This window comes from Lonchura striata, chromosome 25 (genome assembly GCF_046129695.1).
Source record: "Lonchura striata isolate bLonStr1 chromosome 25, bLonStr1.mat, whole genome shotgun sequence".
Taxonomy (NCBI): Eukaryota; Metazoa; Chordata; class Aves; order Passeriformes; family Estrildidae; genus Lonchura; species Lonchura striata.
The window spans coordinates 8,773,639-8,797,008 of NC_134627.1; the positions used below are offsets into that span (position 1 = coordinate 8,773,639).

At 54.3% G+C, this 23,370-nt stretch overlaps 2 protein-coding genes across 16 annotated transcripts in view; one reads left to right on the forward strand and one right to left on the reverse strand.

Moving 5' to 3' along the window:
- Nucleotides 1-3,719, forward strand: part of MAPT (microtubule associated protein tau) — a 41,018-nt gene extending 37,299 nt beyond the window's left edge. For all 13 annotated transcript variants that reach the window (XM_077788361.1, XM_077788363.1, XM_077788365.1 and 10 more), the window contains one exon: nucleotides 989-3,719. In XM_077788361.1, the coding sequence (XP_077644487.1) occupies nucleotides 989-1,204 (216 nt within the window). In that variant the 3' untranslated portion in view covers nucleotides 1,205-3,719. The remainder of the gene's footprint in view (nucleotides 1-988) is intronic.
- A 1,992-nt stretch (nucleotides 3,720-5,711) lies between these two features.
- Nucleotides 5,712-23,370, reverse strand: part of KANSL1 (KAT8 regulatory NSL complex subunit 1) — a 74,139-nt gene continuing 56,480 nt past the window's right edge. For 2 of the 3 annotated variants that reach the window (XM_077788353.1, XM_077788352.1), the window contains exons 4-15: nucleotides 22,683-22,787; nucleotides 19,091-19,206; nucleotides 17,533-17,722; nucleotides 14,859-15,021; nucleotides 11,981-12,163; nucleotides 11,503-11,661; nucleotides 11,048-11,199; nucleotides 9,521-9,639; nucleotides 8,897-8,954; nucleotides 8,443-8,555; nucleotides 7,069-7,315; nucleotides 5,712-6,060 (exon numbers count right to left, since the gene is read on the reverse strand). In XM_077788353.1, coding sequence (XP_077644479.1) covers nucleotides 5,782-6,060; nucleotides 7,069-7,315; nucleotides 8,443-8,555; nucleotides 8,897-8,954; nucleotides 9,521-9,639; nucleotides 11,048-11,199; nucleotides 11,503-11,661; nucleotides 11,981-12,163; nucleotides 14,859-15,021; nucleotides 17,533-17,722; nucleotides 19,091-19,206; nucleotides 22,683-22,787 — 1,884 coding nt within the window. In that variant the 3' untranslated portion in view covers nucleotides 5,712-5,781. The remainder of the gene's footprint in view (nucleotides 6,061-7,068; nucleotides 7,316-8,442; nucleotides 8,556-8,896; nucleotides 8,955-9,520; nucleotides 9,640-11,047; nucleotides 11,200-11,502; nucleotides 11,662-11,980; nucleotides 12,164-14,858; nucleotides 15,022-17,532; nucleotides 17,723-19,090; nucleotides 19,207-22,682; nucleotides 22,788-23,370) is intronic. The other variant, XM_077788354.1, reaches the window with a different exon arrangement.

Genomic DNA, 23,370 nt, shown 5'->3' on the forward strand with positions numbered 1-23,370 from the left:
AGAACTTGTCCTCTGCAGGGGAGTTTCTTTGCAAGGCTTTGACCCAGCAGCGGCATCACCACCTCAGCCTTCCTGCCTAAGCCCAGGCTGGAGGAGGCCGTGGGTGTAGCTGAGCCCAGGTGCAGCTCTGCTGCCCCTTTCCCGTGTCCCCAAGCCCCCTCCTTGCTCTGTGACACTCAGATCCACACTGGGACTCCCAGCCCACAGCTCTTTAGGCTGAGCTCTGGTTCCTGCACCTGCTCTGCCGTGGGGAGCTGGGTGCTCCGTGCTCTGCCCAAGTCCCTGTGCTCTCCCGTGCCGTTCTGGAGAGTTTTCCTCCCTGGCTCCAAAGGCAGCCAATCTTCTTTCTATGAGTCAGTGAATGGCCCTGTTTTTCAGATCTTTTTCTGCCCAGTTTTCTATTTCTTTTCTATATTTTTTGTCTTTTTCCTTCTGGCTGACATTTCTTGGATTGTGATTTTTATTGCTGATGCATTTTTTGCCCCCCACTGCCCTGGGTGGGTTTCTTCACCCGTAGAGAGAGAAAGGCAAGGAAGACAAGACCTGGACCCCGAGCCCAGACCCCGCTGGGCTCCAGGCCCTGGTGCTGGAGCCACTCACCCCCACGGAGAGCCAGCCCCCGGCCTTGCACTCGGCTGGGGAGGGCACCTGTAAGTAGCAAAGCAGATCCAGTTCACCGGGAGAGGGGTTTGGCCCCGGGGAGCAGCTCCGGGGGCTGAGGGGCAGCTTCACGTGCCCTGTGCCCCCATAATCGCTGCCAGGGGAGTAGCAGCAGCCCAGGCTGTGCCCTCTGCGCTCTGGGACCCAGGACCTCGCCTGGGGAGGATTTGGCAGCATCCAGATGCTCAGGTGCTGCTGTCCCCTCTGGAGCCTGGGACGTGCCCAGGCCTGGGGCACTGGGGACGCTGGTCCGCTGCTCCGAGCTCTGCTCCCAGCTCTGGCAGGGCCCCTGTCCCCGCCGTGGCCCTGACCCTCCTCTCCCTCACAGATTGAGACTCACAAGCTGACCTTCCGCGAGAACGCCAAAGCCAAGACCGACCACGGCGCCGAAATCGTCTACAAGTCCCCCACCATCTCCGGAGATGCCTCCCCGCGCCGCCTTAGCAACGTCTCCTCCACCGGCAGCATCAACCTGGTGGACTCCCCCCAGCTGGCCACGCTAGCCGACGAGGTGTCCGCCTCGCTGGCCAAGCAGGGCTTGTGATCGCGGCACGGCGGCCACCAGGAGAGAAGACAAGGAAAGGAAACGAAAAAGAAAAGAAACAAAAATAATAATCTGGCCTTCTTCCTCTGTTCCTTTTACAGCTGCTTCCCCGTCCCTAACTGGTTAATGATTTAACCTGCTTTTACTGTTCATTCAGCTCTAGCTCCAGGACTTCAAAATCAGTGACACTATGAGGTACAAAACCTCCTCTCCCCCGCTCCTCGGAGCGCACAGCCCGTCCCGGCCCCGCATCCCTCGCTGTCCCTGCCCGGGCCGCCGGCAAGGCGGGGAGGGGCGAGGGGCGGCCGCAGCACGACGGCGACCCGAGCCCCCGCAGCAGCACGGGGCAGCCGGTGGCCCTCTCGGGAAGGGGCTGTGACCTCGCCCAGCTCGTGTCCTGCCGCGTCCCGGGTGCGCAGCCAGGGCTGCGGGGAGGCGCCCTCCCTCCCCGCGTTAAATTTGCCTGCTGATTTGGAAGAAACCTTTTGTTTTTATTTCCGAAAGCCGAGATGTGTATGAAGATAACGGCCAGGTACCCCCTAACCCGCTCTCAGCTCCGGCAGCTGGAGTTCCGGCGACGCCGGGTGCCCGCTCCGAGGGGCCCGGGCGGCCGTTCCCCTCCCGTGGCTGTGCTGGAACCGCTGAGTGGATGAGTAGAGGCTTTTCCCCATTCCTTTGGCAGCCCCTCGTGTCGTAGAGTAGATTTGTCTGTATATGCTTGGACCGTGCCAGGGTGATTGTTTTCATAAACGAGCATGTGTTTGAAAAATAAATGCTGTAAGTAGTTTTGAGCTGCCCCACGCCGGCTCCGCGGCCCAGCCCCGGTGCGGTGCCGCAGCAGGAGCCTGCAGGAGGGGCACTCACAGCTCCAGGGCTGGGATGGCTCCTGGATTTGGGTGCAGCTTGTGACATTTTTGGGTTGTTCTTTTTCTTTCCCTGCAAGGTCAGCTCAGCGATGGCGGAGGTGGCAGCTCCATGGCTCTGCTGTGCCGGTGGCAGCGGTGAGACCCCGGCAGGACGCGGGGGAGGCGGCAGCAGCTCCCCCAGCCCGGGGCCAGCGGCTGCTCCCTGGCACTGAAGCCCCTTTCCGGGCGCTCCCCGGTGTGAGTTGGCAGCATCTCACCCCCCACACAGCACTGACCACCCCAGCACCACTCGGGGACAGGAGCCAGTCCAGCTTTTGCTTTGGCTGCTTCTGTTCCTGCGGCTCCCTGGGGAGCACGAGGGGGTCCCGGGGCTGTCCCCGCCTGCCCCTTCCCTCTACAACCAAAGAGGCCGAGATGCCACCAGTGCAGCTGCGTGTCCTCCTGCCCTGTCTCCCCCAGGGCCCCAGCCGAGCTCTGGGGGTTCAGCTGGAGGTGGGAGGGCAGAGGGGCCCCGGTGGGGCTGCAGGGAAAGCCGTGCTTTCCCAGCAAGGTATGGAATCCTGGTCCAACAGGGCTGGCAGGGGGTCAGGCCCCTGGTTGTCCTTGGGGTGGTGGCTGGGTGCCACCAAGGCTGTCAGAGCAGCTGTTCCCGGGCAGAGCAGCAGTTTTTCCCTGGGCAGGACCTGCTCCCATCCCGTGGGAGCTGTGAACCCGCTGTCACCGCTGTCCCTCTGTGGGGCTGGGCTGCAGCAGGCCTGGCTATGGATGGAGATGGTCTGGGGGAGCCCAACCCTTCTCTCTGCAGCCCCAGGAGCTGCTTTATGGCTGGGGAGAGGCTGGTCCAGCACCACCATCATGTCCAGCTTGTCACTCGCTCCGTTCACTTGACTCCATGATTGTAAGGCTCTGTGCTCCGTCCCCGACTCTGTAGCGCTGTAGGAGCCACCGCGCTTTTTGTCCTTTGTAGAACGAGCAAGTTGGGAGAACCCTCAAAGCATCACCTCCGTACCCCCCCGGGCTGCAGGACGGGGCAGCTGAGCTCGCCCGTCCTGTGCCACCCTGTCCCCTCCGTGCAGCCCCTGAGGGACAGCAGCACCCGGGGTGGGCTGCCCTTGGTGCGCTCGGAGCTCCGGTGAGCAGCCCCTTCCTACTCCGAGTGTCCTCAGCCCTGGTCCCCCCGGGGGCTGTGGGGAGCCAGGACAGCCCTTTACATCCCCCACGTCACCGCTGTCCCCTCCAGCAGCCCGAGCCACGTCCCCTGCCCCGACCCCGTGTTCAGACCCAGGCCTGAGGCTCCGGTGAGCAGCCGGACAGCCTGAGCCCCGGCTCTTCCTTTACTCCACACACATCTTGGGTCTGAAAAGGGTTAAAACCGGCACTGATTAACAAAAAAAAAAAAAAAAAAAAAAAAAAAGAAAAAAAAAATCGTATTTCTGCACTCCAAAAGATTCTGCGTGTTAGCAAAGGTCGGTGCCAGCCTGTGTGGCGTTGGCAGCCCCGCACCGCGCCGGGGAGGGAAGGTTTGATCTCAGTGTATCATTCTAGCTTAGCTTCTGTCTGTGGGTGTCCATAGTGTATCGTGTGTTTAACAACTGGTTTACACTGTTGCCGTAAAAGTGAATTTGGAAATAAAGTCATTACTACGATAATGGTAATTGGCACCTCTTTTGCATGGGGGGACGTGGGGTGGGGGGCCCATCCACAGGATCATTGACTGGGGCAGCACACGGGGACAGGGACTGGTCTGCAGTTTTCCTGTTACTTTTTAAGCCCCCACACTTCTGCCTGGGGCACACAGGGGTGCACACAGCAGTCCCCGGATGAGAACCAGCAGCACCCAGTTAACCCCGGAAATGTAAAATAAAATAACTCCCAGCCCGGAGGTTCCTCCTCTTGCTGACATTAACTGCTGGAAAATAACATCACACAGGAAAAGAGGCCACGGGAACGCGGGAGGGAAGCAGCTGATCCGAGTGCACTGAGGGCCCCTTCCCTGTCCCAGCCCAGCGTTTCACACTCATCAAATGGAATATTACGTTTTAATTTTTTTTTTAATATTTTCTTCTTTTTTTTTTTTTTATAAGCACATTTGTGCTTTGCCAACAGAATCAAGACATTAACAAAGATCAGCTTCTCGGAAGAAAAGCATTTCTATATAACAAGGACATTACACAGCTCAAAGCAGGAAAAGAAAATATTTACAAAATACAAGGTGGGTTTTTTTTTTTGTGTGGTTTTTATAATGCTAAAAGGGTTATTCAGAATTTTCAACCTTATAAATAGAAAAGCACTTCTGCAGAGGGATATGGTAGCGCCGTTGTTTGTTGGGTTTTTGTTTGAAAGAAACGATGACGGATCCTTTAAACTAGAACAGAACCAAAACCACAAGATCATGTTGAAAATTGTGAAAACCCCGACCATGAAGCAGTTCAGCGACTATTTCTTTACGATTACAAAATGGAAAAAAAAAAAAGTCCTTTGTATTTTTTCCCGTTTTTTTTGGTGATGTGATTATACATAAGACAGGCACAATGCTAGCAACAGGACAGGGCCCAGGAGCCACACCGTCAGGACCGGGAAGCGTCACGATGGGGACGGTGCGCGGGGTCCGGGATCGCTGCGGGTGCGGCACGGGGAGAACGAACTGGGCTTCAAACTCAAATACCGGTCAGGAGGGGGCACGGCGGGCGCCCCGAAATGAAACGGAACCGGCACCGGGGCTGGGACGGTGCGGGAGCGGAGCGAAGCTGCGGTGACCCCGATCCCCCAGGAGCTGCTCCTGCCTCCATCCTTCCCTCTCTGCTCCCCGCTCTGACACAAGCCCACCCGCGGGACCCCCGGCCCCGCAGCCGGGCCAGAGCTCCAGCCTCAGCCCAAAGGGCATCCAAGTACTCCGGGAATTCTGCTCCTGCTGAAAGCATCGGGGACTCCTCCCCTCCCTGCCCTCGCCACACACCGGCCGTGCACAAGGTGCTTCCCAACTCCCACCCCTGCCATGCCAAGCTGAGTGGAGCAGCCACAAGGTCCCTCCTTTCCCCCTGCCCAGAATGCAGCCAGAAGCACGGCTGATCTGAGCCAGGGGAGAAGGAAGGGAGAGGTGTCCCCAGGGGCAGAGCGAGGATCAGGGGACAGAATTCCCCCTTTGGATACCTGAACTACAACCTGGGGCAGGAAAACGCAGGAGGGTGAAGTGCAGGTGGGCACTCTGCAGGTGAGGACAGCCAGACGGTGAAGGTTGCAATCCCAAGACATCACTTTTCACCACTAATTTCACTCCACTAAAACCTTTCAGGGTGGGGGGAGTGGGTTAAGAGAAAACGACACCCTTTTGGTGGGAAAAACTATCCCCGAAATCTGCTAGTCAGCTAAATCCTGTGCTCTAGTTTTATACACCTAAAGGAGGGAGGAAAGGGGAGGGGGTCTGGTGGGCTGCTCCCCTCCCGAGGCTTCACTCCGCTGGGAGTAATCTGGGGGCTCATTCATGTGACGAGGAAACATGGAGAAGGAAAAAAAAAAAAAAAAAAGAAAACAAGAAAAAAAAAAAAAAAGGAAAAAAAAAAGAAAACAAAAAACAGTTTCTAAACTCCTTAAATTCACTAAAAACTGTGAAAATTCCCGGCAGGATGTTTGAATATCAAACGCAGATTTTGGAAGCTTTAATGCCAAGAGTTAGTTCTGTGTGTTGGTTTGCTCATGTCTCCCCGTGTGTCTCTATCTGTGCGCTGGCCGCAGGACTGCGGAGCAGGAGGAGGAGGAGGAGGAGGAAGAGGAGGAGGAAGAGGAGGAGGAGGGGGGGGCCAGCGGGGCTCGGCTCTTGAGGCTGGGCAGGCTGGGCGAAGCCGAAGTGCCATCGCACTCGCGGGAGGATTTGCTGCCCGACGTGCGGCGGGTGCAGCGCGAGAGCCGGTCCTGGGGGTCGGGCTGGTCCTCGCACTCCGTCCGGGGGTCGTAGGAGAGCGGGAAGGTGCGGCGCTCCCAGGGCGGCACAGCCTGCGGAGAGACGGTCACGGAACTGCCCTGACACAGCCTCCTGTGCCCACAACCCCAGACACAGCCTCCTGTGCCCTCAAACTCCTGCCACAGCCTCCTGTGCCCACAACCCCTGCCAAAGCCTCCTGTGCCCACAAACTCCTGCCACAGCCTCCTGTGCCCACAACCCCTGCCACAGCCTCCCGTGCCCTCAAACCCCTGCCACAGCCTCCTGTGCCCACAACCCCTGCCACAGCCTCCTGTGCCCACAACCAAAGCCTCCTGTGCCCACAACCCCTGCCACAGCCTCCTGTGCCCTCAAACCCCTGCCACAGCCTCCTGTGCCCACAAACTCCTGCCACAGCCTCCTGTGCCCTCAAACTCCTGCCACAGCCTCCTGTGCCCTCAAACTCCTGCCACAGCCTCCTGTGCCCGCTAACCCCTGCCAAAGCCTCCTGTGCCCTCAAACTCCTGCCAAAGCCTCCTGTGCCCACAACCCCAGACACAGCCTCCTGCGCCCACAACCAAAGCCTCTTGTGCCCACACCCCTGCCACAGCCTCCTGTGCCCACAACCCCAGACACAGCCTCCTGTGCCCACAAACTCCTGCCACAGCCTCCTGTGCCCACAACCCCTGCCACAGCCTCCTGTGCCCTCAAACTCCTGCCAAAGCCTCCCGTGCCCTCCAACTCCTGCCAAAGCCTCCCGTGCTCGCTGCCTGCAGATCCGGAGCTCAGAGCTGCTCCCAGTGCAGAGCCCCAGCTCGGAGCAGCCCAGGACACGTGGAGAGGACGCGGCAGCTCCGCACGGAGCCAGCGCTGGCAGCGCTTCCCACCGCCCTGACCCCCCGGGCCAGAGCTCCAGCACCACCACAGGCAGCTTCAGCCTGCCTCCCCACACCGGGGTCCCCTGCAGTGCCACCCCTGTGTCCCCTGCAGTGCCACCCCTGTGTCCCCACCTCTGTGTCCCCACGCCATGTCCCCCGTGTCCCCACCCCGTGTCCCCACCTGCCCGGCCCAGCAGCACCCACCTGCTCGTCCAGGCCGGCCTCGGGCGTGGAGCAGCGCGTGTCCTCGCTGGACAGGAGGCGCAGGGAGTCCCGGGACAGGGGGGTCAGGGGGGCACAGAGCAGTTCGGGGCTGATGGGGCTGCGTGGTGAGTGGCTGTGGGACAGCTCCAAGTGGGAGTGGTAGCTGCCCACCTCAGGCGATGCTGGCTGGGGAGTCGAGGGGTTCCCCAGCTGGGGGGTCGTCCGTCCGTCTGTTGATCTGTAGGACCTGAGACAGGAGCAGATTTGAGAGCCCAGCCATGCTCCCCTCTGCTGCCTGACCCTACCCAGGATCCTTTGGCCCTGATGGGAACATGAGCAGGGAATGCCACGTTCCAGAGACAAACCCAGCTCCCTATGGAATCAAGGCACTTCCAAGTGTCTCCCCCTCCCCACACCAGGTGACCCTGGCAGCAGCTCAGGAACTGAGTGCAGGAAATCAGCAATGCTGGAAATGCAGCAATTTCAGCAGCTTGGAGTGAGGGGAGCACAGTGAAACCCCGAGACCTCAGATTTCAACCAGGAATTACCAAAGTCTGAGCCCCAACAGAGTTCAGATAAAAACCCGCAGGCTACAAGCACAGAAACCTGAGTTCCCAAATCCACGTGCAACTCTCCAAGATGAACTGCAACAGCAAGTGGCCATCAGATGTAAGAAATGGGCTAAAGAAACAGCAAAACATCCCACTCCCCAGGAGCACTGGGAACTGCAGCTGCAGAGGAAACAGGGCAGCAGCAGCAGCACGAGGGGGTTTGACACAGGCCAGGTCTGCACCTGCAGAAGCTCCTGCAGGAACCCCCACCAAGGCAGGCACCGAAACCAAAGCAGCGTCCAGGGCAGGGACAGAGCTGTGGCTCAGCAGCGGCTCTGCCCCAGAACAAAGACTCCAGGCGACCAAACCCTCAGTGGTGGAACCAAGGAGAGCAAATCTATTCTTGTGCAGGTTTATGATGAGATCAACAGCTGGAAACAGTAGTGGGTTTAGACACCCACTCATAAAGACACAGCAGAAAGGGAACTGAGTGCCTAGTGACAGTGTCCCTGATCCTGCAGGAACATTGCCACTGCAAGCCCTGTGCCTGCCCTGGACTCCCGGGCTGGCACAGCATCTCCCACGCTTCTGGAGCAGTGGAGATGCTTGAGAAAGCAGATGGTGCAGCTGTCTGCAGCCAAACTGGGCTGTAGCTTCACCCCCACCTAAGCAAGCCCGTGCCCTGCTCCCACATGGGCTCCTGAAGCTGGATGATGCCACACCTTTCAACACCAGCACCAGCTTTCAACCCTCTCAACCAGGATCCCCACGGGCTCCCAGGGGCAGCCCAGTGCTGGACTGTGGCCCCTGGGCAGGGCTGTACCTGCTGCCCCGGCGCTGCGGGGGGACACTCGTGCTCCAGAGCCACCGCGCCCGCTCCATCTCCTCACACTTCCCGTGCCGAGCAGCGAAGGCCGAGTCTGACAGGTCCTCAACCTGGACAGGGAAGGGCAGAGGGCTCGGTCAGAGCTTTCCTCCTCAAAACAACCATCTTTGTAGTTTTGCCAGCAATAGTTGCAGTGAGAATTTAAATGTTTATCATTGGACTGTAGAATGTCCTGAGTGGGGAGGGACCCACAGGGATCATCCAGTGCAGCTCCTGGCCCTGCACAATCCCACCCTGGGCCCGAGAGCTTGTCCAAATGCTCCTGGAGCTCTGACAGCCCTGCAAAGGATCCACCCTAGCTGTGGGCTCCCTGCCTCTGTTCCCTCCACAGACATTGTTCATTTACCATCAGCCTCATCCCACATTAACTGGGAAATAAAATCCTTCTTACCTCCTCGTTGTCCTCCTCAGGGCTGGCTTTCAGAGCACTGACATCAACTTCACGCCAGCTGCAACACAACCACCACGGGCATCACTCAGGGCACAGCTAGAACCAGCTGCACATCACCCTCCCCTCCCAGCACTGGCTTTTGGGAAAGGGGAAATTCCACCCTGCCATGAGGAGCAACACTCTCAGACCTCCTTGGTGGTCTGCTAGCTCAGCTGGGGCTTCCCAAGGGCAGAGAAAGCAGAGCAGAGGCTGCTGCATTTCCTTCTCTTCCTCACACAGGCTCCCCCCTGCCCTGCTCCAAAATGGGCCAGGGAAGAGCACAGATGACCAGGAAGAAGAGGGAAGCTGGGAAGATGCAGAACTGCAAGGTTAACCCAGCCCAGGCACCTGCAGAGCTGGGAAACCACTTTGACTTAGCAGCAAGACAACGCGACAACCAGGACTGACTTTCAATTGAACAGACACTGAGCTGAGCAGTTGGCTTTGATGGCCAAGAGCTCCTCAGAGAAAATACTCCCTCATTTAGCCAGTCTCCAGCAATTGTATGATCAGTTTTCCAATCTTTTCCTTATTCCCAAGGAAGAAGCAAAGCACCTTGCTTTCCCTCTGGGGCTGGGGCAGTACCTGGGGGTGAGGATCTCCTTGTACTGCAGCTTCTCCACGCGGGTGGTGGCAGCCACGGACATGGGGATGACGATGTTGTTTATGTCAAAGGAGCTCTCACCCCTCCTCCTCCTCGGCTGCTGCAACAGGGAGAACCATGTGAGAAAGGGCTGTGGGGTCTGGCGTGTGGGAAAGTCATCAGAGGAAGTCATGGATGGAAAGAGGACAGAATGGCCTTGTCTGACCTACGGACACTTCAGAGCCAACATCAGTTTGCATCAGACCAGAGTTCCCCTACTGCTTGCTCCAAGTCCTCTTCTCAACCCAAAATCTACTGTCCCAGCAGGCAAGGAAACCCAAATCCCAAGGTTTGGGTGGCTGCCCAGAGCGAGGATTGACCCTTTGGTTGGGGAGCCCACACAGACCCGCAGCTGCCTGGGACGCTTGAACACAGGAGCTCCACCCCTGAGCCCAGAGCCTGGAATCCTCTTGCTGGGGGAGGGAAACCTCTTCATCTTGCATTTCTGAACACGCTTGTGAAAGCACAGCAGGAAAAGCAGCAAGAGAAAACCAGGGTGGGTGTGTAGAGCCAAGGAAAGGCCTCCTTGAGGCGTCAGCTGCTGAGATGGGCTGTCCTCTCCTCCAAAACACCAAGCACACTCAAGCTGAACCACCACTGGGTTCTTGTGACACCGTGACGTCACAGCTGGTGATGGAACAACTGAATTCTGCAGCGAAGGAACCCAGTGGAACCCAGAACCCCGTGGCAACAAGCCTGGAGCAGGGGGCTCAAGGAGTTCTGCTCTGCTTCCCTGGGTCACATCCAGCTCAGGCTTTGGCCCAAACCACCAAATGGGGGGCCAGACAGAAGCCAAATTCCTCACTTGGACACCTGTGAGCTCAGGAGAATTCATTCTTTCTCTGAAGGGCTTCTGCTAACGTGGGCCTGGGAGGATGACAGTGTCTGGTGGAGGAGCTGTGCCCTGTCCCAGAGCAGGGTGGGAGGGAGTTTTGGTGCTGCTCACTCACACAGCTCATGAAGATCCCACACCCTGCCACCCTCAAGCACTGTGGCAGTCTGAGTGTGTCTCAGAAGATGGCCAGAGCTCAGTGACTGCTGGAATTGAGCACAGGTGGAAGATCTCCACCACCACTGCAGTGCCCCGGCCCGTGACCCCGAGCCCATTCACAGCCCGGTGACCCCGAGGCCACGAGAGGAGCTGTCCCCATCCAACTGCTGGGACACTGCTGGGGCTCAGCTCTTCTCCTGGCAGCCCCACACTGCTTCAGAAAGCAAAATCTGGGTGTGGACCAAAGCCAAGGGACTGCTGGGAACGGGAACATTCAGCAGCAGCTGCTGAGCCGATGGCGAGCCTGGAATTGCAGCTGCCATATCCAACACCCACCCAGCAGCCCCAGCAGCAGCTGAACCAGCGGGTCCAGTGTGGCCAGAGAAACACTGAGCCTCGCCCAGCCCAAAACCCGAGCACCAGCGGAGCCCCCAGCGTGGGCTGAGCCCAGAACCCCAGGGAAGGCAGCAGTACTCACGGCGGTGCCCGAGGCGCCCTGGGAAGCGGAGCTGGCGGGAGCGGAGCCCTCGGAGGAGGTGGAGAGCTGCCGAGCTATGGGGCTGTGAGGGGTGGGGGTCACAGCTGCTGACAGGTAGCTCGGGCCGCCGACGTCCGTGTGATGCTTCAGCACTGCACAGGGAGGGGAGAACATGAACAACAGCATTAGCAAAAAAACCCAGCCCACCCAAGGGGCGGCGGTGGAGAGGACAGGACCATGTGCACCAGAGACGGCTGGTGCTGAGGAGCACTTTGCAGCAAAGAGAAGCACCTTCGAGGGGGCTGCCCTGGGGAAGAAGCAGTTTAGAGCACACGAGGCGTTGCTGTGGTGGCGGCTGGGCCCGAAGCAGTGCGTGCCCCCTTCTCTGGGGCAGAGCGGCTGGGGATGCAGCAAAGCCCAAGCTCCCCCCGAGACACCTGCCCCTGGGGGCCTACCTTCACTCCTCTCAGATGAGCAGTCTCGCAATCGCTTTTTGTCAAAGGCAGGAGGCTGGGCAGAGCGCTCTGGCGCTCTCTCGGCCTTGGACACGGCCGAAAAATCGTCTAAAGGCGGCCTGTGTGCCTTGTCTGCTTGGGCTTTTTGATGGGAGCGCTCTGAGGAGGGGAACAGAGAAAGAGCTATGAAATGCCTGCTTTCACCTCTCTTTCTGCTGGCACAGGAGACTCGGGCAGAGTTTTCCAGCTGCACAAACTGTCCCCACCACGGGGGTGCTGGGGAGGCATGCTCAGACCTGTGGCACTGCTGTGGGCATGGCTGGCACCGAGCACGGGAAGGTCCCTGCACACCTGAGCTGCACCTGCACACACCTCGACTGCAGCCCTGCCCTAGCCCTGCCTCACCCCCGGGAGCAGGACTTGAAGGCCATCCTCCTCCTCCTCCTCCTGCTGCTGCTGGGGCAGGGGCAGCACTTACTGGCCGTGGTGAAGAAGGAGTTGACCAGCTTGTGGCGGTCCTTGCGCACGGGGTCAGCCAGGCTGGGGGGCACGGGGGCTCTGTGCTTCAGCGACAGCTTCTTGGGAGCTTTAGTTTTCTCGTAGGGCTTGTTCTGCCACTGGGATTTCAACATGCTCTGGAAGTGCAGGCTCGTCGGCACATCTGCAGGAGGTACAGAACGTGGAATCCAAGTTAATCATGCAACACAGAGCTGTGGTCCCAGTAGCCTGCCCCAGTGCCCCCAGTAAGAACAGCCCTCAATGAACACGCAAGCACTGGCAGAAGAACAAAGTTTTCTTAGTCAGAAAACTCCTATGTCTTCACCTCTGTAGGTATCTCCTGTGGTGCTACCTCAGATCTGACTTCCAAGAATCTGAGGTATCTCAGCACCAAATCTAGGCTGGCAGAGAGAAATTCAGCCTAAATCCTCAATCTCAAGTCAAGCCAGAAGCCAACCAGGCACTGCAGCATGTTAATCTGCCTGATGTGGCACCTCAACCATGAGAAGTTGTGTGTGACCACACCTGAGAGGCCCCAAGGGCGCCGGAGGAACTCCTGTCCAGTATTTCCTCCCAATTTCAGGGATTGGAAAGCCCCAGCAGATCCAGGCAGGGACAGAGGATGGAGCTGGCAGAGCATGGGCTGGAGCTGGTGGGGACTTGGCTCCCTGGAAAAAGCCAGGACAGCTTAATTCCAAGTACCGTGGTGGCTAAAGCTCTCCCCCAGCCCCTTGCTAAGGAAGGGTAGTCATAGGGTGATGGCAATTCTTTGGCCATCACTGCTGGCCTGTGGGAACATGTCCCAGAAAAGAGAGGGAGGCCAGGCCAGTCCTTCAGGGATGCTGCCATCCACTGGAGTGGTCAGACTTGGGGAAAATGGCCTCTGCTCTCTGCTCATCTTTTGCTTTCTCCTCCCAGTTCACATCCCACACCATCTGTGCAAGGAGGGGACAGGCTAAGTGAGTTCTGTGCCGTTTGGCACTGCCCTGCTGGCAGCAGTGACACCATCCCTCCTCCCCCTGCTCCCGGGGAAGCAGTGCAGGGCTCCCAGGGACCGGCAGATGGCAACCACAGTGAGCCCAGCGCTCATCCTCCCTCCAAGGTTATTACATCATCCAAAAATTCCCAGCGAGGAATCAAACCAGACAAAAACCCAAAACACCCCACAGCACCCTGAAATGAAGGGGACCAAGGGGACAAAGCTCTGGCGGAGCACAAGCGCGGGGGTTAAAGGCTCGCTGGCTGCGTCCTGCTTGCCAGGGGAACAAGTGAATAAATGATCTTTTCCTCCTGCAGTGCCTGGCAGTTCTGCCCTTGGCAAACTGCTCTGGAGATCCCGGCTGGCACCGAGAGGGCTCAAAGTGAAAGTCAGCACATGCTCACAGCTGTGCCCCGGCCACCAGGAATCCTCAGCGAGCCCTGCCCTGCGCCAGCCCAGCAGCACCTGGATTTGTGCTCACAGGAGTGCAGAGACACCTCAGCACACACCAACAGCACCAGGGGCAGCGATTTCCCCACCTGAACGTTACCTGGCTTTGCTCTGTGATAGGAACCACCCCCATCCCAAGAATCAGCCCCAGCCAACTGCTTTAAGCATCAGTGAATAAATAAAGTTCACCAGCACTGGAAAATGGGTATTCCTGCACAGGTGTTTTAAGCTTTACACAAACTAGTTTTAAATCCAATGTTTTTTAATCTCATGCAGGCAGAACTATCTTCTACCTTGTAAGCCAGCTGCAGGGAGCCCTGAAAATGGAAAGAATATGGGATAATTTGCCTGGTGCCCCTGCTGCAATAGCACCCAACAGGTTGTCTCCCCATTTCCCAGGATATTTGATTTAGCACTACAGAGGATCACAAGTGCTGTGAAATCAGAAAATAAATTCCTGCTTCAGGAGTTCATTAAGTTCCTTGAGCACTCCTGATCAGAGCTGTGTCTTTGGGAGGGATCTACCTAAAAATAGCACCAATTTACTATTTTAGTCTGGTTTAAATATAGTGCTAATGAAAGAGGCCACACTAATTGCTCCCAGACACTCCCTGCATTTCCTACTGTCACATGAAGTTTGTGAAAAGCTGGAATTTAAACCCAAGCACACACATTAGCCCAGTGACTTATCCCAGACCTGATACCACCATGGGAAGCCAGGCCACAGGTTCCTCTCAGCATGAGAATCCCAGAACAGCTTGAGCAGGGACACCTTCCACTCCCCAGCTTGCTCCAAGCCCCGACCAGCCTGGCCTTGGACACTTCTAAGGATGGAGCAGCCACAGTTTTACACCTCAAGCAGCCATGAACTCCCACCAGGGGAAGGAACCACTTCCCAACCAGTTGAAGAAGACTCTGGACACTACGCTTCCCTTGGGAAAAGTCCCTACAGGAATTTGTGAATAGCCCATGATCAGGGCTGGTTAATTATTCCTCTCTTAATGATGATTAACCCTGAAGCTGTAACACAGGAAATTGAGTGTCCTAACAGGAACATCCCTTCTTGCTGAGCCCACCAAACCATGGAAGATCATTTTCAATTCCTCACAAGATCAAAAGGATTTCCTGCGACAAACCGATCCACAAATCACTTTATACAGATGGACAAACTCATGACAGCAAATATTTCTAAAGTGGCTTAGAGCCCCAAAGACCCCAGAGCCAGGTCCCAGGAAGGACCTTGCCCTCCGTGAGCGAGGCTGCAGGCTGAGGTTCCCAAAACGCAGCAGAGCCCAGGTGCAACGCTTTCCCAGACCCTCCTGCCCCAGTGACGGCTCTGATCTCAAAACGCAGACGAGCAGGTTTGGCTGCGGCCAAGCAGATCTGCACGTCCCTGGCAGCCCCAGGAGGCAGCAGGAGCCGCGCTCACCGTCTGGGAATGACAGCACGGGATGGATGCAGGAGTCCAGCTGGGAGAGGCGCTCCAGCAGCGGGGCGTCGTACTGGATGTCCAGCGCGGAGCTGCGGGCGCCGCACAGGGCGCACGCGGGGTTCACGTCGCAGCTGCAGCGCGCCAGGCTGCCGCGGTGCGCCTGCGGACACAGGGACACGTCAAGGAAAACACCCCAAAAGCAGCTGTACTTTGTACTGCTCCTTCTACATACATAGGTACACACACATAAATACATGCTGTATATGTATATAAAATATCTAAAATCAAACCTGCATTTTACACATTATAGCTACATTTTATTATCGATTAATGTACGATAAAGTCAACTTATTTCTATATAATTTATTATATTAAATAGCTGTTACGTGATCTTCATAAATATTGTTATAAAATTATACTTATTGTGCATAATATATATGTATAGTATATTCAATGTTAATTCTATCTAATATATAATTTAATGTGTATATATATCTATCTATATGCACACATACACCCCCCCCTTTCTTTTCTCTACCTTGTACAGAACCTGATAATTTAGTCTGGCCTCACGAGAGGATGCTTTCACTTTGCATAAACACAACTGAAAACTGCAACTTACCAGCACAGACAGTTTAACAGCTGCTAAATTTGACTAAAAGTGTTTAATTTTATCTAGGTTGAAACCTCATTTATAAAAACCATGAGGCAGCACAATTCTGCTGTCATAGAAGGGGCAGAGAAGCCATTTTTAGTTCCAGTGGGTCAGAGCCATCATTATATGCCAGGAGCTGACACTTGCAGGACATCTACAGAGTGACAAAGGTGGTTCTCAACTTTGTTCCTTAATCCAGGACAGAGTCACAATTCACACATTTATAGATTTGATACAGACTTCATTTGTGTGAAACCACTGCAAGCAGACACACAACTGCATATAAACCCCATGCAGAGAAAACAACCCCTGATTCCCCACCAAAATGGAAGAATGGATCAAACTGGATCCTGCAGAAGCATGCTCTCAGTCAGAATTATTCAAGTAATTTCCATGAATGACTTGAGGGATGGGAGAGAATATCCACTGCAAATAACACTACATTGGGAAGGGCTGCTTGAAGCAAAGAGCTGGAAACTCACTCCTGGTTACAAGGTAAGAGAAATTATCTAAAATAAATCAAAAGTAATTCACTGAGGGCAAATGCAAGAAGTAAATGCAGTCCCCAGAGAAGAGGAGCAATGACGTTGCCACCTCTGGAAGTTCTGCCCAGAGGATGTGGAGGTTGTGATGGATCCAAAAATGAGCATGAATCAGCAGTGCTGTACCACTGCTGGGAACTAATTAATTAATAAAAAATAATAAAGATTAAGCCCACAGGGCTTTCTAACCAGGATGGCTGTGCAAGGAGAGAGGCAATCCTGCCACTCTGCCCACGTGTGAGCTGAAGGGCTGCCCCTAGCTTTGAGCACAAATTCCCATAAATGTTTGCACTGAATTGTGAGGAAAACAATAAAAACATTACAAGATCAAAACAATGCATGTGCAAGGCTCAATCCACAGCCACTTAGTGCTGGGCAGGGGAGTGGAGGCAACTGGACCTGGTATTTCTGGAGCAGGACTTGGCCATGACTCAGCTGTCTCTGGAATGACTGGAGGAGGGCTCAGAAATCCCCTGCTCTCTGGTACTTTCATCCCTGGAACTGCTCTTCTGAACCATCTCTGATTACCAAATGTGTTTGATGACAACAACAAAGATCCAACACAGAATTTACAGCCAATTCTTCGGGCACTGAGTGCACAAGGCAGCACCCACCACAGCTAAGTTCAGCAACTTCCAAATCACTGAAGATCTTGCAGGTAATCACTGCAGAGCTCTCCCAGAAATACCCCAGATAAAACTGCAGATAAGTGATCAGTTAAAGCTGACTCAGCTGAGGAAGAATCTATTTTGCTCAGAAAAATGCTGCTTTTGGAGCTTCTCTATATACAGAGTGAAAGCCCCCCAACTCTTGTGGGAAAGTTAGACTTGAAACACTTGGTCTCAAAGGTAAGTGGATTTCTGCCATTACGGTTCTGCATGCACAAATAAAGACCCTTATTTCCTTCATTTTTCACAATTTTCCCTCTAACTGACAGTTTATGGTATTCCTAAGAGAAAATAAAAAGAATTAAACATGGCCCTTCCTCATACAGGCAATAAACTGCATTTCCATTGAATGAATTCTGCATTAGGGAGAGGAGTAAAAAAAATAGTAATAAAGAAAACAAAACAGGAAGAGACAGGGCATTCATCCCATGTGTGCCCGGGCAAACAGCTGTGCTTTTCCTTTGAGGAGCAGCAGTGAGTGCCTGGGGCTTTGCTAATTCCTGTCTCAGAGTTAAGGTTTCCTGATACTTGACTTCTCAGGGCTTCTTTCTCCTGCTCTGACTGTGCCACACTGACCTACCTGGCCTTGAGTTCACCTCAGGTTGGTTGGCTTAAGAAAACTCACGAGTTCAGCATCTTCCCTCCCCAGCGACAGCTAAGAAAAATCTTCCAACCCGTTACAACCTTCTCCTTCCTTTCTCCTTTGTTTTTCCAACAGCCTTTACAGCCCTGCTGTCCTGCTCTTCCTTCCTGTTGTTTTTTTCCATCTTTACGAGAAAAATAAGAGCAGAGAAGAGCCAACTCACCTTTTTGGAAAGGGGCATGATGGTGCTGGGTCGGACGAGCCGCCGCTTCTTGCAGCTGAGGACGGGGCGGGTGCGAGCGGCCACGCACGTCGCGTCCGCGGGGACCAGGGACAGCCGCTGCTTCTTGTGGAGGAGCTCCTCGGCCTCCTGGCCATCTCCCTGAGCGTGTTCTGCCAGGCCAGGCTGCAGACTGCCCCAGGCGACAGGAGAACAAGAAAACCCCAGTTATTGATGCAGCACTTCCAGCAGGTTCGTGGTTCGCACCTGAGCAAACACTCCAAGTTGAGTTTAAAGCTCTGCAGTCCATGGCACAACAGGTTTTATTAAACCAACTCCATTTTTTGCTTTTACTTCAGTCACAGTCCACTCTCCCAGGACTGAACCTCTGACACAATACCTTTGGAAGCTCTGAACAAAAAAACAGCACTGAAAGCCACAGAGCAAAAGCCACTCTAGACCTTAACAGGTTTAACCCTAGAATTCAGCTTCCTCCAGAATGAGAGTTTGAGGAATCTTAAGACCAGTGGTTTTCATGAGTCTAAAAGCCAGAGAGCACATAATTTTATAGAAAAAATATTTAGCCCTGATGTAAACTTGGCTCTGATGGATATTTGAGGTCTCTACCTGTGCCAGCTCCCAGCAGTGACCCCAGAAAGGTGCAGAGTTAACATCAGCCTCTCCTAGGCACAAAGGCTGCAGCAGCCCTGGCATCAATACCCTGTGCCCTGAGCAGATCCCAGCGCAGCAGTGCCTCATCTACGGAACCTTTTCATGTCTGTTCTACAAGTGTTTCATTTCTAAAAATGCAAAACATTAAAGCCCTGTGGTCTAAGGCTGTGCAGTTCAAAGGCTACAGGGATACAAAGGGCTCTGTTACAGCCTGCAGTGTTCCAGCTGCAGCCATGGGCTCCTTGATCTGCTCGCATTATATTGGTGCAGGATCCATCCATTCCTCCCTTCCTCCTTCCCTTTTCCCCTCTTTTCCCCTGCCTCCTCAAGGCACTGAACAAGTGCAATGTTTTTCAAGGGTTTTCAAGTGGTTCAACCCTGTAGCATCAGGGAATGTCTTTCACTTGTTTTCATTTACCCACTTTGAGACTTTGTCAACAAAAGCAGCCTGAAGAAATAAAGAATTTAGGAAGTTTCACTCCCCAAATCAGTGGGATTCCTCTGTTACTCCAATAAAGTGGGTCAGTGGTTACAGACAATTTCATGAGCAGGGCATTAGTACCTTTGAATCACACAGTTTGCAGATGTATTAAAACTACTCATAAAGAAACAAGTTTTGCCCATGCTCAGCGCACAGCTGCCTGCAGGGCTTGTTCATATAAACACAGCTCTGTTTAATTCCATTTTCAGCAAAACAATGCAGCAGAAAACCTCAAGCAAGCAATCTCCTCCAAAATGTTTCCAGGCATGATCTACTACTGTACTTTTTTGTAAAAAGACCCCATCTGTACCATTACCAACCCAGTCACAACCCAGTTTCAGCCTGGTTTCCAATGGGACATTGCAAAGATCATAAAAATAAACTCTTCTAGAATACCCAAGAGCTTACGTGTTAATAACTCCATTGACGGGTCTTGGTGCTCCACAGGGCTTGGTGGGATGGGATTCAGGAGTATTTGCAGCAGAAATACCCAAGCTTTCTAGGGGCTGGGATCCAGACACACTCTAAGGAAGGGTGAGAAAAATACAAATAAGTAAAAGCTTCTTAAATAGCCAAAATTATTATTACTGGGTTCTAGTTGAGGATTCTGTACTGTAGCCATGGATTTCCACACAGGTTCGAACCAGGGTTCAGAAGTCACTGTATGAACAGGAGACCAGGGACATAAAGGAGATCTTAGGGACAGCAAGAGGATGGATACATGGCAGCTCTTTCATTCCAAGATCCAAGGGACTTTAATTCCCCTCAGGCAACCAGGAGCATGAAAGGCTCAGGGTTTTAAGGAGATTTTAGCATTTTGTCTCCATGGTGCAAACAAGTTCATCACCACCTGTAAACCTCTGCAGTCTCTCCTGCAGTTTGGTTTCTGTTCTGAGCCATGTGGCTGAAAGCTCCTGCCGAAGCACTTTGGGGGAAAACAGAGGGAGGGAGAGGGGAACTGACTTGCAAAACTGAATTTGCATTTTAACTTACTACCTGTGCAAACAGAGTCCAAACAGTATTTTAGGGAGTGTTTTAAGTGAGTGTGAACTCAGGCTGTGGAGTTGGGATGGGAGCAGAGCAAGTCTGTAATGCTCCAAGTGCTGCATAAACACAAAGCTGGAAACACCTTTTTGGTAGAGCAAAGTGAGTAAAAACTGAGTTACAAACACTGTGCTCCCCAACCCCTTCTGCCTGAGGTCTGAAACACAAACCCGCTGGCTCTAAAGGGAGCAGCAGGATTGCCACCAAGCCTCCAAGGACACACTGGCTTTGTACCTCCCACCAGTGACATTCCTGCTCTGGATCCTGGTGCAGCCCACCAGTGCGTCCATACCTCCAGCATTCATCACCTTCAGCCTCTCTCGTGCAGTCCCCTGGTTTTGCTGTCAGCCATGCTCCTCCCCGGGGTTAAACTTTATTTCTTCCTTTGTGTGGCACTTCCTACACTCCCTGCCCTGTCTCTCGCTGGGGTTCCCCCTTTGAGCACACACAGTGGTGATGTGGCTCAAGTACCAAGAAAAAAGGCAAAAGCAGAGCTCTGAAACCACACAGATGGTCAGCCAAGGCCCCTGCTTGGCCCGGACTCCATCCCCAACACACAATCTGGATTGTGGTGATTAAATCTTCCCAGCAAACACCCCCAACTCAATAAACACAAAAGCAGGCCATGGCAGTGCTGGATTAACGGTTTCCAGAAGAGGAGACACCTGAGTCACCCAGGGAAGGGCAATTTCAACGACCCACACAACTTCTGCCTGGGCCTGTTTGAGGAACTTCGTAGGGGTTTTTGCACTTCTGCTAAAAGAGATGTTTCTCCTGTGGGGGAGCAAAGACAGGATGAGACCATCTCTGCCCCACAGAGAGATGGAAGAGCAAGATCAGGTCACACCTGAGACATCAGGTAAACTCAGCACCCCAGCCAGGTGAACTCATGCAGGAGCTGAACACATTCCCTCTGCTTTCCAGAGGCTTGGCAAGGCTGAGCTCCACGTGACACCCGCCAGAGGCACCCCTGGTGCAGCAGGGCGGGTACTCATGACTCACAGGCTCTTTTGAAACCCTTTCTTTTCTTCTACAGAAAGGGTCTTAAAGGAGGAACTTCTTCTCCAAGAGCTTGCTCTGTCTCGGTGGTTCAAGATAGGAACAGAGGGGCTCAGCTGCTTCCTGTGGAGAAGCTGGGAGCATCAATCCAACGTGCATTTATCAGGAGCAGCCCAGACTCCCTTTATCACCCTGAGGTGGGTGTACCCCGGCACACGAGCACAGCCAACACCTCCTGTGCTCTCACTCTCACACCAGCCCCTGGAGCTCCTCCCAAGGCTGTGCTGTCCTCCAGGGCTGCCTGGGCAGCCAGGCTGGCATCCAGAGCAGCTTCCACAGCACCAGGATCACAGCCCTGCTCCTGACTGAGCTCTTCTTTGTGCTTTGGGTCTGCAAGTCCAGGTCCTTAGGATCCCTGGAAATCTTGGGGGGTGAAGATTCAGTTGTAGACACTGCTGTTGCACATCAGGGCAGCAAAACAGCTGCATGTGGACAGGCAGTCATGAGACAACACCAGGAATGTCCCCTGTATTCCCAAAAAACCCTAACAAAAGCAGGCAGGTTCAGACCTTCACCTGTTACTAGAAATATTTAATTAGGGGGCAATATCAAGTGCAGCCCCTGACTACACAAGCAATCCAAGGAACCAAAATCAACAGCCAAGTAATGTCTTCAGGGCTTCATGTCACTTCCACCTTCAGACAAAAATGTTTCTTCACCTACTGAGCTTGCATTTCCCAGAAGATATTCCCAGGCCTTATTTGCAAAGCCCTTCCCTCTACTGGTGACAGGATTAATTCCTCCTGGGGATTATCAGCCCCATCCCACGTAGGAAGCCGATGCCCAAGGACACGGGTCCGGCCAAAGGAGGCACTCACAAGAGGAGGAGATCCAGGGGAGCTGGGGATGAGACAGGATGGATTCCTCCCTTTGCTCCACGTAGTACACGTGTCTCTTACTCTGCCAGTTCGGGGGGACAAGGCCTGGAGGGTGCCAAAATGATAAGCACCCCTCCAGGAAGGGCCCAAGAGATCCCTTTCCAGTAAGAGCCCCCACGGCACGGGAACGTCTCTGGGTAATCTCTGGCTCGGAGCAGATCAGGGCTCTGACTCAACACCCCGCCCTAATGAGCAGCCCTAATTAAGCACAAACCCAGGGGCTGGCTGCCGGAGGCGGCGGTTCCAGGGGTGACACTTCCAGCCCTGTCACAGGGAGGCTGGGAGTGTGCAGTGATGTGGGAGTGAGTCCCTGTGGAAGGGGAACGAACATCCTTCCAGGAGCAGGCCAAGAAGACACACAGTGCTGCAGGAGTGGCCACAACAAAGCACCAAGTAGAACCTGCAGAAGTTTCAGGGACCACCCTTCTCCTCCTGCTCCAGCACAACTTGCAAACCCTCCATTTTAATACATTGATGCATCCCCCAGGATCCAAAGCAATCACAGGCAGGATGAACAGTACAATCAAGCCTTCAGTCTGTGCCCTACATTTCTGCATTAAATAATAAATACCTGGCACTCTGCACAGTTTCCAGTACATCTCGCTGCAATTATTAGTGCCCTTTCCAAGGGGGAATGCTCAGGCAGATATTAAATAGGCACATCTTTAGCAGCCTTTGCTAATCATGCTGCTCTCAGTTTGAGGTACTTTTCTTGCTGAAGGGAAAGGATTAGTTAGGATTTTAAAGCTTCACAAAATGCTAATGCATATTACAAAGGTGCCTCCAGGAACTCTGTTCTAAAAGGTGTTTAAATCCCTTTGTTTATTACCCCAAAACAACGCAGGAGGGGATGAGCTGCAGACCAAGATCAGTGATTCCCACCTGGAGTCACAGCGAGGAGCTGCTCCACGAGGCCAGTCCCATTCCCATGGTCTGAGCATCCCTCTGCTCCCAGCTTCAGGGATGAGCCTTTCCTCCCCAAAACTCCCTGGAGCAGTCACTCCCACACTGGCACTCACCAGCCGGTCGGCCCCAGGCTCCAGCTTAACTTCAGCTCTAACGGGACGGGACGAATCATCTACTGCAGGGTCAGGGGGCGACGCTTCACCAAGAACTATCAGCCCCTGGAAGAGAGAACAGGAATTAACTGCAGATGCTTTGGGCTGCACAGGGACACTGCACACCCACCGTCCCCACAGCCCATGCTGCACAGCAGGCAGGCCCTGCATTCCCACCACGGCTTCCTGACGCGACGCCAAACCCAGGCCCCTGCTGGCTGGCTTTCCCTGACACCCCAGCTGAACTCAGGGAGGGAAGGACAGAGCTGGAGCAGCTCACAGGCCTCTGAACCCTGCCTGTGCCACCTGCCAGCCCTGCCCTCCTCCCCAGTGCCAGCCAAGGCAGAGGAGCTTCCTGCAGGAGCACAGAGCAGCAGCAGCTGCCCTTGGAACTCCCAAATCCTGCAGTGAGCTCACCACCACAGCCAAGCAAGCAGTCCTGAGCAGGTGACAAAAATCTACCAACTTGTTACTCTGAGATTTCCCCCTGCCCTGCAACAGGAGAGGAAAGAAAGACATTGCTATGAACTTAGCACAGTGGCTGAGCACTGTTTTATCAGGTTTAACATATGCTGTCCTGTTCCTGTTTAACTGAGCTTAACCTAAAGGCAGGGCTGCTTTGCTCTCAGAACAACGCAAAGTGAAATAA